Source organism: Heterocephalus glaber, unplaced genomic scaffold (genome assembly GCF_053883595.1).
Source record: "Heterocephalus glaber isolate CG9 unplaced genomic scaffold, H.glaber_assembly_v1.0 deba00001428, whole genome shotgun sequence".
Classification (NCBI taxonomy): domain Eukaryota; kingdom Metazoa; phylum Chordata; class Mammalia; order Rodentia; family Bathyergidae; genus Heterocephalus; species Heterocephalus glaber.
The window spans coordinates 13,237,804-13,252,518 of NW_028258293.1; the positions used below are offsets into that span (position 1 = coordinate 13,237,804).

At 58.3% G+C, this 14,715-nt stretch overlaps 2 protein-coding genes across 7 annotated transcripts in view; both read left to right on the forward strand.

The window, feature by feature from the left end:
• Abcc8 (ATP binding cassette subfamily C member 8) overlaps positions 1–6,841 on the forward strand; it is a 73,707-nt gene extending 66,866 nt beyond the window's left edge. For 5 of the 6 annotated variants that reach the window (XM_004851505.3, XM_004851503.4, XM_013074648.3 and 2 more), the window contains 10 exons: positions 1,739–1,841; positions 2,244–2,357; positions 2,683–2,803; positions 2,911–3,041; positions 4,173–4,251; positions 4,451–4,559; positions 4,875–4,978; positions 5,671–5,804; positions 6,176–6,238; positions 6,599–6,841. In XM_004851505.3, the coding sequence (XP_004851562.1) occupies positions 1,739–1,841; positions 2,244–2,357; positions 2,683–2,803; positions 2,911–3,041; positions 4,173–4,251; positions 4,451–4,559; positions 4,875–4,978; positions 5,671–5,804; positions 6,176–6,238; positions 6,599–6,736 (1,096 nt within the window). In that variant the 3' untranslated portion in view covers positions 6,737–6,841. The remainder of the gene's footprint in view (positions 1–1,738; positions 1,842–2,243; positions 2,358–2,682; positions 2,804–2,910; positions 3,042–4,172; positions 4,252–4,450; positions 4,560–4,874; positions 4,979–5,670; positions 5,805–6,175; positions 6,239–6,598) is intronic. The other variant, XM_021263864.2, reaches the window with a different exon arrangement.
• Positions 6,842–10,398: 3,557 nt separating this feature from the next.
• On the forward strand, positions 10,399–13,296 carry Kcnj11 (potassium inwardly rectifying channel subfamily J member 11). The gene has a single exon (XM_004851502.3). The coding sequence runs from the start codon at positions 11,060–11,062 to the stop codon at positions 12,230–12,232; it is 1,173 nt and encodes a 390-aa protein (XP_004851559.1). The 5' UTR covers positions 10,399–11,059; the 3' UTR covers positions 12,233–13,296.
• The last annotated feature ends 1,419 nt before the right edge of the window (positions 13,297–14,715 follow it).

The window sequence follows — 14,715 nt, forward strand, 5'->3', positions numbered from 1 at the left end:
CTTCCTGGGGACAGTGGGACCAGTGGGGAGACCCCTCTTAGGACTCTGTGCAAAGCAGAGCAGGGCTGTGCTGTCTTCCACACTGAAGCCTCGGAGGCTGGCACCTGAAAGTCCCCAGCTCCTGCGGCTTCTGGGTCCCTCACGCCCCTGGGCTGAGCCTCTGTCCTAAGTTTTGGCGATATTCCTCTTAGGCTTGGTGTCCAGAGGCCTTCGGGCTAGGACTGTGGCAGAGAAACTGTGACTCTCCTAAAGTGGGCCAGGCCTCCTGTGAGTGATCCCAGCACCCTGTCACCAGCCTCAGGCCAAGCTCGGGGCCTAGGCCACTCACGTGGTCAGCCAGAGCGAGTGCTGCCACAAAGCCACCCACGCCCTGCACTGACACGGTGAATGACTCCCAGATCCAAATGAAAGACTTTTCAATCAGCCCCAAAAGTCTAATTATTGGCTTTCGCCCAGCACTTGCCCTGTTGGGAGTTAACTAGGGTTTCCTGATCGAGCACTCGCCAGGCACCAAGCCCTGAGTGCTGTGTGTGCGTGAGGGCATTTACTCCTCAGAAAAGCCTCCTGACTTAGGTGTGAGAAGCCACGTTCCACAGTTAGCAAATTGAGGGCCAGAGAGGCCAGGAAGCCGTCTGCTCACACAGGCTGCGACCCCAGCCGCCTGACCTTCTGGACTTTCCCAGGAGGCCCTGCTTCCTCACAGTAGTTTTCAGAGAGCCCAGAAGTTGTTTTAGCCCACTTAGGTGCCGTTACCGTCCCCCTTTTACCGATGAGGAAACTGAGCTGTGGTCCTGACACAGAGTCCCTAGTGCAGAGAGAGGCTGGGGATATTCCACTCATATGTTTAGCAAATATTTAATTAGAGTGCCAGAGGCTGGGAACAAAACAGACCTGATCTCCATCCTCATGGATTTTCCAGTCTGGGGAGGAAGAAAGATCATAAGCAACTAGAGGAATGACTGTACAAGCAGCCATCGTGAAGCTAACTGCTTGCAGAGATAGAAGGGGGCTACTTTAAGTAAGGGAGTGGCCAGGAAAGGTCTCTCCAAGGAGGGACTGGTTAAGGTAAGGAGTGAAAGTTGAGGAGGAATCAAGAAGAACAAGGGAGAAAGCATGCCAACTGGTGGAAAGAGCATGAGCAAAGGCCCTGGGGTATGAAAGAACTTGGTATTGTTGTGAAACTTTGAAAAGGCTAGAGTGCCTGCAGCATAGTGAGGGAGGGAGTTTGTGGCAAGAGTGAGGTCAGCAGGTGCCAGCCCCCTTGGGCCTCTGACAAGGAGGTGCTTCTTTATCCTAGGAGCAATGGGAGGCCATTGGTATGGTCCGCAGAGAGCGCTTGTGATTTGGAAAGAGGGTGCTGGGTGGAGAGGGGCCTGCGGGGTATTAATTAGGGAGCTGACACAGTCCGGTGGGCACGAAGCAGGGGAGAGGTGCACAGAGGCAGGACTATTTGGAAGGAAGCCTTGAGAGGACTTGCGGAGGGATCGGCTGTGAATGCAGCTGATTCCTGGGTCTCTGGCCTCAGAAACAGGTGGATGTGGGTGTCTCTCACGGTAACGGGGAAGACGTGGAGGAAAGAGCAGGGCATGGGGTAAAATCAAGAGTCCGAGGGAGGGGACTCCGCAGGTCAGCATAGGTAGGAAGGAGGACATCCCAGCAAGGGGACAGAGATGGCACGTCTGGGGCTGGGGAGTCCCGGGAGCCACCTGACCCCCGGTGCTCCTCATCCTCCCTCCAGATACGAGGCCCGCTTCCAGCAGAAGCTCCTTGAATACACCGACTCCAACAACATCGCCTCCCTCTTCCTCACAGCAGCCAACAGATGGCTGGAAGTCCGCATGGCAAGTGGCACCCGCCCTCCCGGGTCCCAGGACAAGGGTTCCCATAGGCATGTGGTCCGGAGCAAGGGTCTGACCAGGGGACAGGAAGAGAGGATGGGATGCAGGACTGTGCGACACTGAGCCTTCTGCTGTCCTCTCTCCGACGTCCTCACGTGTCTAAGCTGTGCCCCTTCCCCGAGTCACCGCCTGGGGCTGTGGTTCTGAAGGGTGTGCCCAGAGCGTGAACAGCTGTGTGCATGTGTCCAGGTGGTGAGCCGCATGAGCTTGGAGGCACACGTTAGCTCCTACGTCTGATGGCGTAGGGGGTGGGGCTGGGGTGGGGCTGGACAGGATGAGGCGGGAAGGGGCACCTGTGCCTCCAACTCTGAGGCCCCAGGCCAGCTGCTGTCCCCCCCTGCACAGGAGTACATCGGCGCCTGTGTGGTGCTCATTGCGGCTGCCACCTCCATCTCCAACTCCCTGCACAGGGAGCTCTCAGCCGGCCTGGTGGGCCTGGGCCTCACCTATGCCCTCATGGTGAGTGGCAGCTGCATGGGGCAGGGAGGGGCCAGATAGCAGCACTCGGGGCACCCAGGGTCCTTCCCCACCCAAGACATGAGATGTCCCCAGCGAGGGCTTACCACATGGGCAAGAAGGCTGACGGGCAGGACCCTGGCCCGGGCCCAGACTTGGGCCACATCACTGTGACCCTCTCCAGGCTTTCAGGGAAGGCCACTCTTGCCAGCAGTGACAGAAGACATCTGGGAGCCCCTGGGGTCCTCTTCAGCCCTAAAGAGAGCCACCCTGGTGGCCGAGGACAGAACTAAGTGCTCACTGAGTGTCACTGGCTCGCTCCCTGCAGATCTCTAACTACCTCAACTGGATGGTGAGGAACCTGGCGGACATGGAGATCCAGCTGGGCGCCGTGAAGCGCATCCACGGGCTTCTGAAGACCGAGGCAGAGAGCTACGAGGGGCTGCTGGGTGAGGGCCCCGAGGGAGGGGTGTGCGGGGCAGGGGCCGGCTGGGATGGGGGGCCCCTGGATGTGCTCTGTGGCCCACCCTGGTGCCTGACACAGCCTGGCCCCCAGCCCCATCACTGATCCCTAAGAACTGGCCAGACCAAGGGAAGATCCAGATCCAGAACCTGAGCGTGCGCTACGACAGCTCCCTGAAGCCAGTGCTCAAACACGTCAACGCCCTCATCTCGCCGGGACAGAAGGTCAGGCGGAGGCCCGGGGCCCGGGGAGGGAGGCTCACAGCATTACCTGTGGCCTCCGTGCATTCAGACCCCAGGCTCCTGGCCCCCTACATCCCAAGGACAAGGCTGACCTCTCCTTCCCTCCCCTCACCTCCCCTGCTGCTCTCCCCTCCTCGGACCCTGCCTCCTCACTCGGCCACCAGAGATGGACAACCTGGTCTCCCTGGCTCAGAGGGGCTTTGTCAGGCTCCCCTCCCTCCAGAGCACCAGGGACGCTCCCTGGGACACTGCCCCGAGCTTCAGAGCGGGGGCTGCCCTTGTCCTCAAGTGGGGGCTCCTGTCACCCTCTGACCCAGCTGTCCCCTCTCCCCATCTCCATTGACCCCTTTGTCTCTGTCTGTCTGTCCGTCCCACTAGCTGCCACCTTCGGGTGCACCCCTGCCCCTCCATCTGTCTCCACTCACCTGACCCCGCCTCACTGCCTTTTACATCAGTATCCCTGTCCCCGAACTGGTCCCGTATTGTAAATTCTGCTGGGACCCAATGGCCAGGAAGCAGCAGGATCCGAGATGGTTCCCGTTTAAGGCAGGGGCTCAGACCCAGCCCCGCACAGCACAGCCAGGCACCCCCACGTCCTCTCGCCACCCCCATGCACACAGGGACACACCAGGGCCCCACCCGTCCTGCAGCCACGTACCAGCCACACCAGACTCACCCCAAGCCCCGGGATATTGATGTCTGCACTCTGCACTTTCACCGTGGGCAGTTGATACATGTACCTGACACATCTTAACTCTTCTTTATCCCCTTCCCATTCTCCCCTGTCTCCTTTTCCTTCCCTTTACCACAGTTCTATTTGCCTATATCTTATTATCTCTCTTTTATTTTGCTCTTTAATTTATGTATGCTTTGGGTTTCTCCTATAAGGAAAACCATGTGATATATAAGCTTGCATGTCTGGTTTAGTTCATGGCTCTTGGCCCCCACATGAGCCCCCTCTGGACCCAGGACAAGAAATAATCCCAGACCCATGACCAAAGAGCAGCTGGGCAAGAGAAGAAGCTGTGGCCCGCACGCAACCCTAGAGGCAGCACTAGAGGCCCCTCCCGGTGGCCCCAGGGCCACAGCAGGGTGCCTGCTTCTCAATTCCAGATCGGGATCTGCGGCCGCACGGGCAGCGGGAAGTCCTCCTTTTCCCTGGCCTTCTTCCGCATGGTGGACATGTTCGAGGGTGAGTTGTGTGTCGGCTGCCCATTCGTGTACCCACAGCCTGTCATGGGCCCTCAGCCCTGACCTGCGCCCAGATGTCACAGGAGCCTAGCAGTCACTGCCTTCCTCCACCCTCCCGGGACCGGGTCCCAGGCTGCACTCATCCCCTGCACCCCCAGCAGCCCTGGCGTTGTGCCTCCCGTGACGTCCTCTCCACACAGGCCGCATCATCATCGATGGCATTGACATCGCCAGACTGCCACTGCACACCCTGCGCTCGCGCCTGTCCATCATCCTGCAGGACCCTGTCCTCTTCAGTGGCACCATCCGGTGAGCCTGTCCACCCCAGGCCCATCCCAGCCCCAGGGTGGCCCAGCTCCAAAGAGGAGGAAGAAGGGAGATCAGTCTGTAGAAAAGCATCACCTTTCTTCCCACTAGGCCTAGGCAGGCACTAGGGGCTCCCCTACCCCACTCCCAAATGCTATCTTCCACCTACTGTCACCGCCCTGGTGCTCCCCACCCAGCCAGGCCCCCCAAGTTACCCAGCTCCTGCTCACTACCCTTGACCAGCATGGCCCGCTGCAGGTCACTGGGGATGGAGCAGGACTCTACTCCCCTCCCGATGGGACTTGTGTCACCCTCCAGGTTTAACCTGGACCCAGAGAAGAAGTGCTCGGACAGCACACTGTGGGAGGCCCTGGAGATCGCCCAGCTGAAGCTGGTGGTGAAGGCTCTGCCCGGAGGCCTCGGTAATTGCTGCCAGCTGAGCAGGGGGTGGCTAAGCCCTACAGGACCCTCGAAGGGGAGGGAGAGGAAGCCTCACTCGCCACCAGGTCTCAGGCGTGCTCTGAGTTGGCACTGAGAGTCCCTGACTTGGCTCAGGTCACATGACAGGTCAGTTCAGGGTCTGCCCTCCTCCTGCAAGGGACAAGGACAGCTGGGGTCACTGTGAGACAGAGATTGAAAGTCCCCCCTACCACAGTGGTATCCTCAGCTCTTCCCTGCCCCATCCACCTGCCCTGCGGGAGGACAGGACAGAGAGGGGAGTCTCAGACGCAGGTCCCTCCAGGGGTCAACACAATTTTGGTGTGTCATGGGTCCTACAGCAGTGTCCGGTGGCCACACTCAGGCTTCAGTGGATCACCCTCACCAAGCCCCTACTTGTGTGGCACACACTGTACACACATGCGTGCATTTACTCTCTTGAGTGACTGCCCAGGGTCAGGCCTCGCACAGCACTGAGAGAGGGGGTGCCTTTCACTGCAGTCCCTGCCAACTGCGTGTGTCACTGTGTCATGTGTATCAGCCCTGCACACACTTGCACTCACTGATGCACATCCACACGTCCACCCTGTACACACGTGTCCCGACAGCCTCCCGGGTGCTCCCCTCTCCTTCGAAGGATTAACTCCGCCCTGCACCCTCCTGGGGCTCTTTTCAGACGCCATCATCACAGAGGGCGGGGAGAACTTCAGCCAGGGCCAGAGGCAGCTCTTCTGCCTGGCTCGGGCCTTTGTGAGAAAGACCAGCATCTTCATCATGGACGAGGCCACAGCTTCCATCGACATGGCCACGGTTGGTCCTGGGCATATCCACAGAGCGCTTTTAGTAGGGTGTTAGGGAAGAGTTTGCATAAAGTCGTCCCGCGGTTGCCTTCAGCATCAGGGCTGGGGGACCATGACTCCACACACACACGCAGACTTCACCCCGCCCTCCACCACGAAAGAGTAGCACACGTGCATGCACAGAGCTGAGCCCCTGCCAGGCTGGGGCCAGCCCCTGAATGCTGCTCCTCACAGTCCTAGGGGACCAGGGCCAGAGAGAAGTGGAGGTAGGTCTAGGATTGGAGTCAGATGGGCATGGGGCCACAATCCCAGGGCCCCAGAGCCAGGCCAGACCCCATCCAGGGGGTGAGTGGGCCGACAGCTGCTGCCTCTACCTGACAGGAGAACATCCTCCAGAAGGTGGTGATGACAGCCTTCGCAGACCGCACTGTGGTCACCATTGCGGTAAGCGGCACACTGATGGTGTGCAGGGATCACCCAGGGAGGGGGTGGCTTCCTGGGGCTGTCATCAAGAAAGGATCCTGGGTTCCTCCCGGTACCAAGGTCACCCCTGTGCCAAGGCCCCATGAGCTAGGCTGGGGTTACTTCTCCATAGGGAGTGGGGGATGGGGGCTTGGGGACTGTGGTCTCTTGAGTCCTGAAGTCTGGAGGCAGGGCAGAGCTGAGACTTGGAGGCAGAAGGGTGGTCACAGTGGGTGGAGGCCTTGGTCACAGCCACCCCAGGCAGGGACAGTCACCTTAGAGATGGGACGCCAGCTGCCCTGCCCCTCTCTGCCTGCCCTGACCAGCCCCTCCTGCCCCCAGCATCGTGTGCACACCATCCTCAGCGCAGACATGGTGATGGTCCTGAAGCGGGGCGCCATCCTAGAGCTGGACAAGCCAGAGAACCTGCTCAGCCGGAAGGACAGCGTCTTCGCCTCCTTTGTCCGAGCAGACAAGTGACCTGCCAGCGCCCAAGTGCCATCTCCTCTACCTGCACCCTGCCCCACCTTGCCTGGTTTTTCTAACTGTAAATCACTTGTAAATAAAGAGATCGATTATTTCCTACGGGAGGCCCAGCTCTGTCGCTGAGGCTGCGGTGGCCTGTGGGTACAGGGAGCCAGCTTGGCTCTGACGCCAGGAAGATGGCGTTGAGCACGGGAAAAGCGTGTTTCCTGATGTGTGAAATGAGGGCTGTGTTAGTCAGCTCGGGCTGTCACCACAGTGCCACAGACTGGGTGCTTTCACAGCAGAAACAAACTTCTCACAGTTCAGGAGGCTGAAGTCCAAGGTCAGGGTGTTGGCTGGTTGGTTTTTTCCTGAGCCACCTTCTCAGTTGTCCTTCTGTGACCTTTCCTCTGTGTCCTGATATTCATTCATATTCTCCCCCTCTCTTCTCTCCCTCCCTCTCCTCCATCCTTTTCTCCCCTCCCCTGTTCTCTCTCCTCCCCTCTCCTCATTAAGGGCACCAGGCAGTGACCTCATTGAGCTTTGCCTCCTCACAGGCCCTGGTCTAAATACAGCCACACTGAAGTATAGGAATGAGACTATGAATTTGGGGGGAACAGTTCAATCCATAGCAAGGGTGATAGCATTTCTGTGGTGCGTTCTTGGTTAAGGTAACAGATGCCCACCCAACTGAGGCCTTTCCCTTCTCACTGTCATTCTTGAATTAAAACTGTGAGTCCTGGTGCCCTGGATCAGCGCTGTTTCTGTTGTGAATGATAGGAACCCAACTAAAAGTAACTGAATTGACAGTGTGACAGGAAAGCCCAGGAGGCACAGTATTTCAGTGACTGGCGACTCTGGTGTTTGACACCAGGGATGTGTCTCCATTTCTCGGTTCCGTGATGACACACTTAGCCGCTCCAACTTACATCCTGCCCCAGGACAACCAACAGGAAAAAGTGCTGTTTCCCAGTGGTTCCAGCAAAAATTTTAGAAGTGAATGTCGATCAACTTTGTCACATCCCCATCCCCACCCAAGCACAGTGCCCAGAGGGCTGGAACACACTAACTAGGCCTGGACCCCGTGTCCCCTTCTCTATCCCCACGGACTAGGCCTGGATCCCGTGTCCCCTTCTCTGTCCCCCGAGCAGGGGCATTCAGACGTGGGAGAAGTCAGTCCTTCAAAGGGGGGGACAGTGCATGTAGAAGGCAGCCAGGTGGTGGCAGGGAGATGCTGGGCACAGACTCGGGGAGATCAAAACAATAGTTTGTCCTGACTCCATCCGAATCAGGAAACAGGAGTGTCACCTCCTCCAGCTGGGAAATGACAGGTGCTCATTTGCATCTCATTATCCTTGACCTACTGCCTGCAGTACTGGCTTGCCAGGTCCTGGGCTGCAGACCTAGGAGTCTTAGGCCTGCAACCCTCTCCCAAGATAGAGGGTCCAAGCCACACAACATAAGGAAGACCCAGCCATCGTGGAGGAGACCCTTCTGGCTGTGCAGAAGCCACAGAGCTCAGGAAGGGAGAACTCTGTGAAGACTGGCAGGCTGCCTGGGAAAGCCAGGATTTGAGTTCAGCACAGGAAGGATAAAATCTGGATGGGGGGCCAGGAGCTACGGAGTGATGATGGAAGTGAGTTAGGTGTGCTGGCTGGTCAGGGAGGCAGGGTGGGGTGGGGATGAAGGTGGCAGGAGGGATGAGATCAGAGAGCCTTGAACACCAGGACAAGAAGCATGGGATAGGCTTCTGGGCAAAAGGGAAGTATAAAAGGGCTTTGTACAAGAAAGGTACCTGACAGGGCAGTGTTTGGGGGAGATGCATATGAGCCAGGCAGATGGAGGAGAGGAGGAGGCTGAGCACCTTGGGTAGAAAGGGTGGAGCTGGAAGAGCTGAGCCTTGGGGCTATCCCGTGAAGTAGGTCCTGGCCTTTCCAGCTCAGATGCCTCTGGGGCCAACAGCTCCCTCCGCAGTGCGGTCTCCCACGGGCAGAGCCAGGAGCCATAAGAGGATTCCACCCACCGGAGCCTATCTTCCCCCAAGCATTGAAGCAAAGTAACAGCACAAGGCAGGGAAGTCTTGTAAGGATGCTTGAGGCCACCTGGCCAGATCCCGCCACAATATCCTGATGGCCTACCAAGGTTCCCTGAACTCCCCTCAGAGCTGGGTCACTTTTAGTTTCAGTTTAGAATTAACCCTTGTATATGTAAAATCAAAGCCTGCCTCTGTTCCACTCAGTGTCCGGGTCTTCCCTTTGTACCATGCAAAACTACCAGCCCATCCTCCTGTGATTCCTGGGTTTCTGCGAAGGTACCCAAGCCCCCCACCCCTGAGCTGTCCAAGGAAGCTTCCCTTCCTGATGGCTAAAATGCTATACAGTAATTGCCTCAGAGGCTACCCTTGTAATGTTGTCTCCTTGAGGGTCCCATTCTGCTCATCATGTCCCCACCCCCGAACCCCCACCTTAGGCACTGTATCTCTTTTCTTACAGCTCAAGATCACAGCCTTTGCAGCAGGGTTCACACAACCTACAGATGGGTAGGGGAGAGAAGGAGGAAAACTCAGTATAAAAGTCACACCATGCCCTGTGTAGCCCACAACCCTAATGCCTCCAGCCTTCCAGACCCACCTGAAGCCTGACTCCAACAGTCAAATATGGGCTGGGGTCCTCTCTAAAGACCTGAGCCCCACAGAGGGTGGAGCCACTACTGTTCCAACAATACAACGGGTAAACCTAGGCTAATGCCTGCGAGAGAAACATCACCCTTGTCCAGACCCAGAGCCTGGGTCCCCCACTGTCCAAGCTGGGCTTAAAACAGTTTAACTCCTCCATTACCTAAGTTGGAAGAATTCCGATACAACTGGGAGGGGTGTAAAGCAAGCTGAGGCTCAACTCCTCTTTATGAAGCAGGGTTGGGCTGGGCCCCTCAGGACTAAGAAGGTGGAGCACTCAGGCCCCTGGGCCACACAGGGAGCCCAGTGGAAGAAGGTGTCACTGTGCTCCTATACCTGCTAAGGTAGTTTTTTGCTGCTGTTTTGTTTTAATGAGGCGAGATTTATCAGATTCTCAGAGGATTAGAGAGTAAACAGATCTCCCAAAGCGGGGAGGGGGTCAGTTGGGAAGTCCTGGGGCCACCTAGATTGTGGCGCCACCTCCGTGTCTCCTGTCCCTGGGAGTCCAGCTGCGGATGGGGACAACAGGGAAGGGGAGCCAGGGCGACAGGGCTGCTGTCCCAGGCTAGGAGTGTGGGTAGTGGCTCCCTTCTCGCCCATCAATTTCACAGACTGTGGGCCAGAGGACCTCTCTGGTCCCCGCGACTAGACCGGCCCTGAAGGCCAGATTGAGTCCGGGGAAAGAGGGCGGGGAGAGGGCGGGGAAGTGGGCGGGGACTGCGCCGATGCCCGCCCCTCTCCCTCTGGCGAACAGGTCGGGCTCCCCCTGGCGGCGCCAAGTCCCCACTCCGTTCCTCGAGCTCCCCCAACCTTGATCCTCTGCCCCTGCCTCGCACAGGTCTCTGTCCGCCGAGCGACAGACCGACTGACCGCCCGGGAAACCTGCCGGCCGCGAGCTCCGGAGGGCGGGAGGGGCGGGGGAGGCGATGGCTGCGGCTTGAGGAGCAGGAGCAGGTGCGGCGGCGACGAGCGGGCGGGGCAAGGACGGGGCGGCGGCGGGGGCGCGGGCGGGCACCGGGAGGCCGCGGCGCGGAGCGAGCCCGGCCAGGTCTCCCGGGGGGCGAGGGGATCCAGAGTTGAGCCGGGTGGAGTGGTGACTCGGAAGGCGCAGGATCCCAAGGAGACAGAGAGGACAGGAGCTGGAGAGGCATCCAGAGAGCGGCGGGGAGCGCCAGGGGAGGGGAGGGGTGGCAAATAGGGGCACTCTTGGAGGGGAGCCTGGAGAGGGGCCAGGACCGAGGCTGGAGGTCGGAGAGGGGCATCTGGGGACAGGAATGGGCGAGGTAGAGAGCGGTGGAGACTGTGCGGGTCTGGTTAGTTGGTAAGATCCGGAGGTGTTAAGTTCTGAGTCGTGTGAGGGCTGGGCAGGGAGGAGAGCTCTCGGGAGGCCTGGGGTGCGCAGCTGGTGGAGAAGAGGGGGCTGCGGCCCAGGGCCAGGTGGGGAGCCGGCAGGTAGAGGGGCGCAGGGGGCGACAGGCAGCTGGGCTGAAGTGTGAAGCAGGATCGAGTGGAGGTGGGGAAAGCATGGTGGGGACGGCATCGCAGGCGTGAGGCGAGCACAGGCTGAGGGTGGCCGAAAGGTGAGCGTGCGCAGGCCAGGGGACCCTAGGCCCGGCCAGGACAGTGCCCCATGAGGGGAGCCCCTCCCTGGGGTCCCTGAAGCCATGCTGTCCCGAAAAGGCATCATCCCTGAGGAGTACGTGCTGACTCGTCTAGCAGAGGACCCGGCCGAGCCCAGGTACCACGCCAGAGAGCGGAAGGCTCGCTTCGTGTCCAAGAAAGGCAACTGCAACGTGGCCCACAAGAACATCCGGGAGCAGGGCCGCTTCCTGCAGGACGTGTTCACCACACTGGTGGACCTCAAGTGGCCGCACACGCTGCTCATCTTCACCATGTCTTTCCTGTGCAGCTGGCTGCTCTTTGCCATGATCTGGTGGCTCATCGCCTTTGCCCATGGTGACCTGGCCCCTGGCGAGGGCACAACAGTGCCCTGTGTTACCAGCATCCACTCCTTTTCATCTGCGTTCCTTTTCTCCATCGAGGTCCAGGTAACCATTGGTTTTGGTGGGCGCATGGTGACAGAGGAGTGCCCACTGGCCATCCTGATCCTCATTGTACAGAACATTGTTGGGCTCATGATCAATGCCATCATGCTGGGCTGCATCTTCATGAAGACGGCCCAGGCACACCGGCGGGCAGAGACCCTCATCTTCAGCAAGCACGCGGTCATTGCTCTGCGCCATGGCCGCCTCTGCTTCATGCTGCGCGTGGGTGACCTCCGGAAAAGCATGATCATCAGTGCCACCATCCACATGCAAGTGGTACGAAAGACCACGAGCCCCGAGGGCGAGGTGGTGCCCCTTCACCAGGTGGACATCCCCATGGAGAACGGCGTGGGTGGAAACAGCATCTTCTTGGTGGCTCCGCTCATTATCTACCATGTCATCGATGCCAACAGCCCGCTTTACGACCTGGGACCCAGCGACCTGCACCACCACCAGGACCTTGAGATCATCGTCATCCTGGAAGGTGTGGTGGAAACCACGGGCATTACCACCCAGGCCCGAACCTCCTACCTGGCTGACGAAATCCTCTGGGGCCATCGCTTTGTCCCCATTGTGACAGAGGAGGATGGCCGCTACTCCGTGGACTATTCCAAGTTTGGCAACACCATTAAAGTGCCCACACCACTCTGCACAGCCCATCAGCTCGATGAGGACCACAGCCTGCTCGATGCCCTGACTCTCGCCTCTACCCGTGGGCCTCTGCGCAAGCGCAGTGTGCCTGTGGCCAAGACCAAACCCAAATTTAGCATCTCTCCGGATTCCCTGTCCTGAGTCATGGTCCGTGGGACTCCACCGTGCATGTGTGCACTCAGGCAGTGTGTTGTGGTATGTAGAGTGGGAGAGATGTGGACCCCCTGGCCAAGCAAGAGCCTCGTGTGAGGATGGACACCCCAGCTCAGCCTCCCCCTGCTGCGTGACCAGGGTGTTACAAGGCACTTGTCACTGTGCTATTTCTGGCCTCAGCAGGATTCTATACTAGGTTATTTTTGTCCCTACTTCTCCCAGCCCCAGCTCAGGACTGGCTTGCCCCTCTCTCCCTGCCCAAGGCTGGGGAGCCTATAGGAATCGCTGGGCCCTAAAGCTGGGTCTGAAGCCAGTCCTGGCCCCCATAATTGGCCTGCCTCAAGCAGAAACTGGCTGGGGGAAAACAAGCCCTGGGTTGGGGATCTGCTGCTCTCTTTCTGTGCCCTCGAGAAACAACTGAGACCACGCTGCAGGCCTCCTTGGTCTCTGAAGAAGTGATGGGCTCAGGGGTGGACCTTACCAGTCAGGGAGGGTGGCATAGAGACTTCCAGATGCTGTGCACACAGAGACAGGTGGAGGCTGGCAGGCTCAGGCCAGAGAGGGGATGCAGCAAGGCGGGGGTGTGGGGGGGTGACGTGAGGGAGGAGGCTTTGCTGATTGCTGCCAAGGCTTTGAGAGCAGGACGTGGACCCAGCTTCCCACCCTTCATCCCTAACACCAGGCTTCTGCAGAGAGGGCTCCATGGGCTGGGGCTGCTGGTCCCAGCCAGTCCCCACCCTGACAAGCTGAGTGGACAGGGACTGAGGTGAGGGGTCACACTTCAAACCACATATAACAGGCTTCAGAATGAACTTCACACCTGGCTCACCCAGGAAAGCTGTGACTTGAATTGATGTTCAGTGGGAGGCTGGGGTGGAGGTGGGGAGGTGACTTTTGGTTGCTGGAAAAAGAGATGTTGGAAAGTTAAGGATGCTGGAGTGGATCAGTCCCCTAAGATGAAGAGACCCCTGGGCTTGACCTCAGCCTGGACTCTCCTTGCCCAGAATTCTGCCTAACACACTGTCAATAAAGCCTGATCCTCCACAACCTCAGCTCTGGGCTGTTCTTGCTGGGGAGGCCTTGAGCGTGTTGGGGGAAGGGGAGGACAGAGGCTAGCAGCTGCCACTCCATGTTCAAGACGTGCCATGGCCCTAGCAGGGAGGCAAGGAAAGAGACGTCTTCCCCCAGCTGAAGGGGACTTTCCGCCTCAGACCCAGCCTGTCTGGCCATTGACAACTTGTCTGATCATCTCTGTTCAGTAGCCTGGGCCCTGTTGCTGAAAGGCTGAGGTGCCCAGGGAGAGAGGGGCGAGGCACCACAGACCGTAGGGTCATGAGTGGAGGGTGAGCTCTCCAGCCACCTGCCTGGGATCCAATCCCACCTCTAGCTGTATGACTTTGGTCAAATACCCTCTCTGTGTCTCAGTTGTTTCATTACGTTAATAGTGCCCACCTCAGAGAATAGTGGTGGGAGTGAGAAGCACATGTGAAATGCTGAAGTGCCTGGTCCAGAAGTGCTCCATAAAAATGAGCCATGGTGACTGCTGTGGACTCAGCCACACGGGGAGAAAACTGACCAAGCAAACGTTAGGAGAGCAAGTGCTTTCGTACTTCCCCTCGCCGATGCTTTTCTCTGTCTGGTCTAACTTTCTACACTGCATCCCTCCCCGCTCAGACCGGGATCGCAGGGGCTGTGACAGTGCCTGTTACTTGGGGTCCTTGTCTCTCCACCTGGCCCCCTGCAACCCATCTGCCATGCAGCCAGCAAAGTAGTCTTACAAGGGCTGTGAGCCCTTCCTCTCATGTGCACCCTTTAGGAGTCTCCATCACCTTCAGAGTCCCAGCTAGACTTCTTAGGCAGCCACTTTACGCCCTCACTGCCTTCCTACCCTGGAACTCCCATTCTCTTGCCAGCCCTGTGTGCATCCGCCACCCACTTCCTGACTGTCTTCCTGATTGGCACGTAATATTGCACCGCCTGGCTTGGAGCCTTTGCTTGTGTTATTCCCTTCCCTGGACAGCCCAAGCCTCATATCTGTTGAAATCTATAGAAGTCTAGGCTAATTCATGCCTCCTGGAAGTCCTCCCTGAAATCTCTGGGGAAAGATGGTCCCTTCCCTCCTCCGGGCTATCGGTGTTCTCCTTTACCTGTGTTGAAGACTCTGTCTTCCTATCCTCCAGTTCACGGCTCCTTGAGGTTTGAGACAGTGTCTGACCAAGCAGTCAACCTGGGACTGAGTAAGTGCAGAGTGAATGAGTGATGCAAGGATGGCTAGATAGATGGATGGTGTACAAGTCCACAGACCAAGACCACTATGGCAGTGAAGCCTGCAGTGTGCTTTGGCCAATCAGTGAGTCTGTCTCACACTGCTCCAGAGGCAAAGCCAAGGGGTCAGGAAGTTGCCACTGCTGATCTGAGCTCTAAGCTGCCCTCTGCCTGCCTACAGTCTGCAGCATCGATTCCCCTCTTTG

Excerpts from the sequence above, each read along its gene's own strand:
- Kcnj11 (XM_004851502.3), top strand. The coding sequence starts at position 11,060 with ATGCTGTCCCGAAAAGGCATCATCCCTGAGGAGTACGTGCTGACTCGT.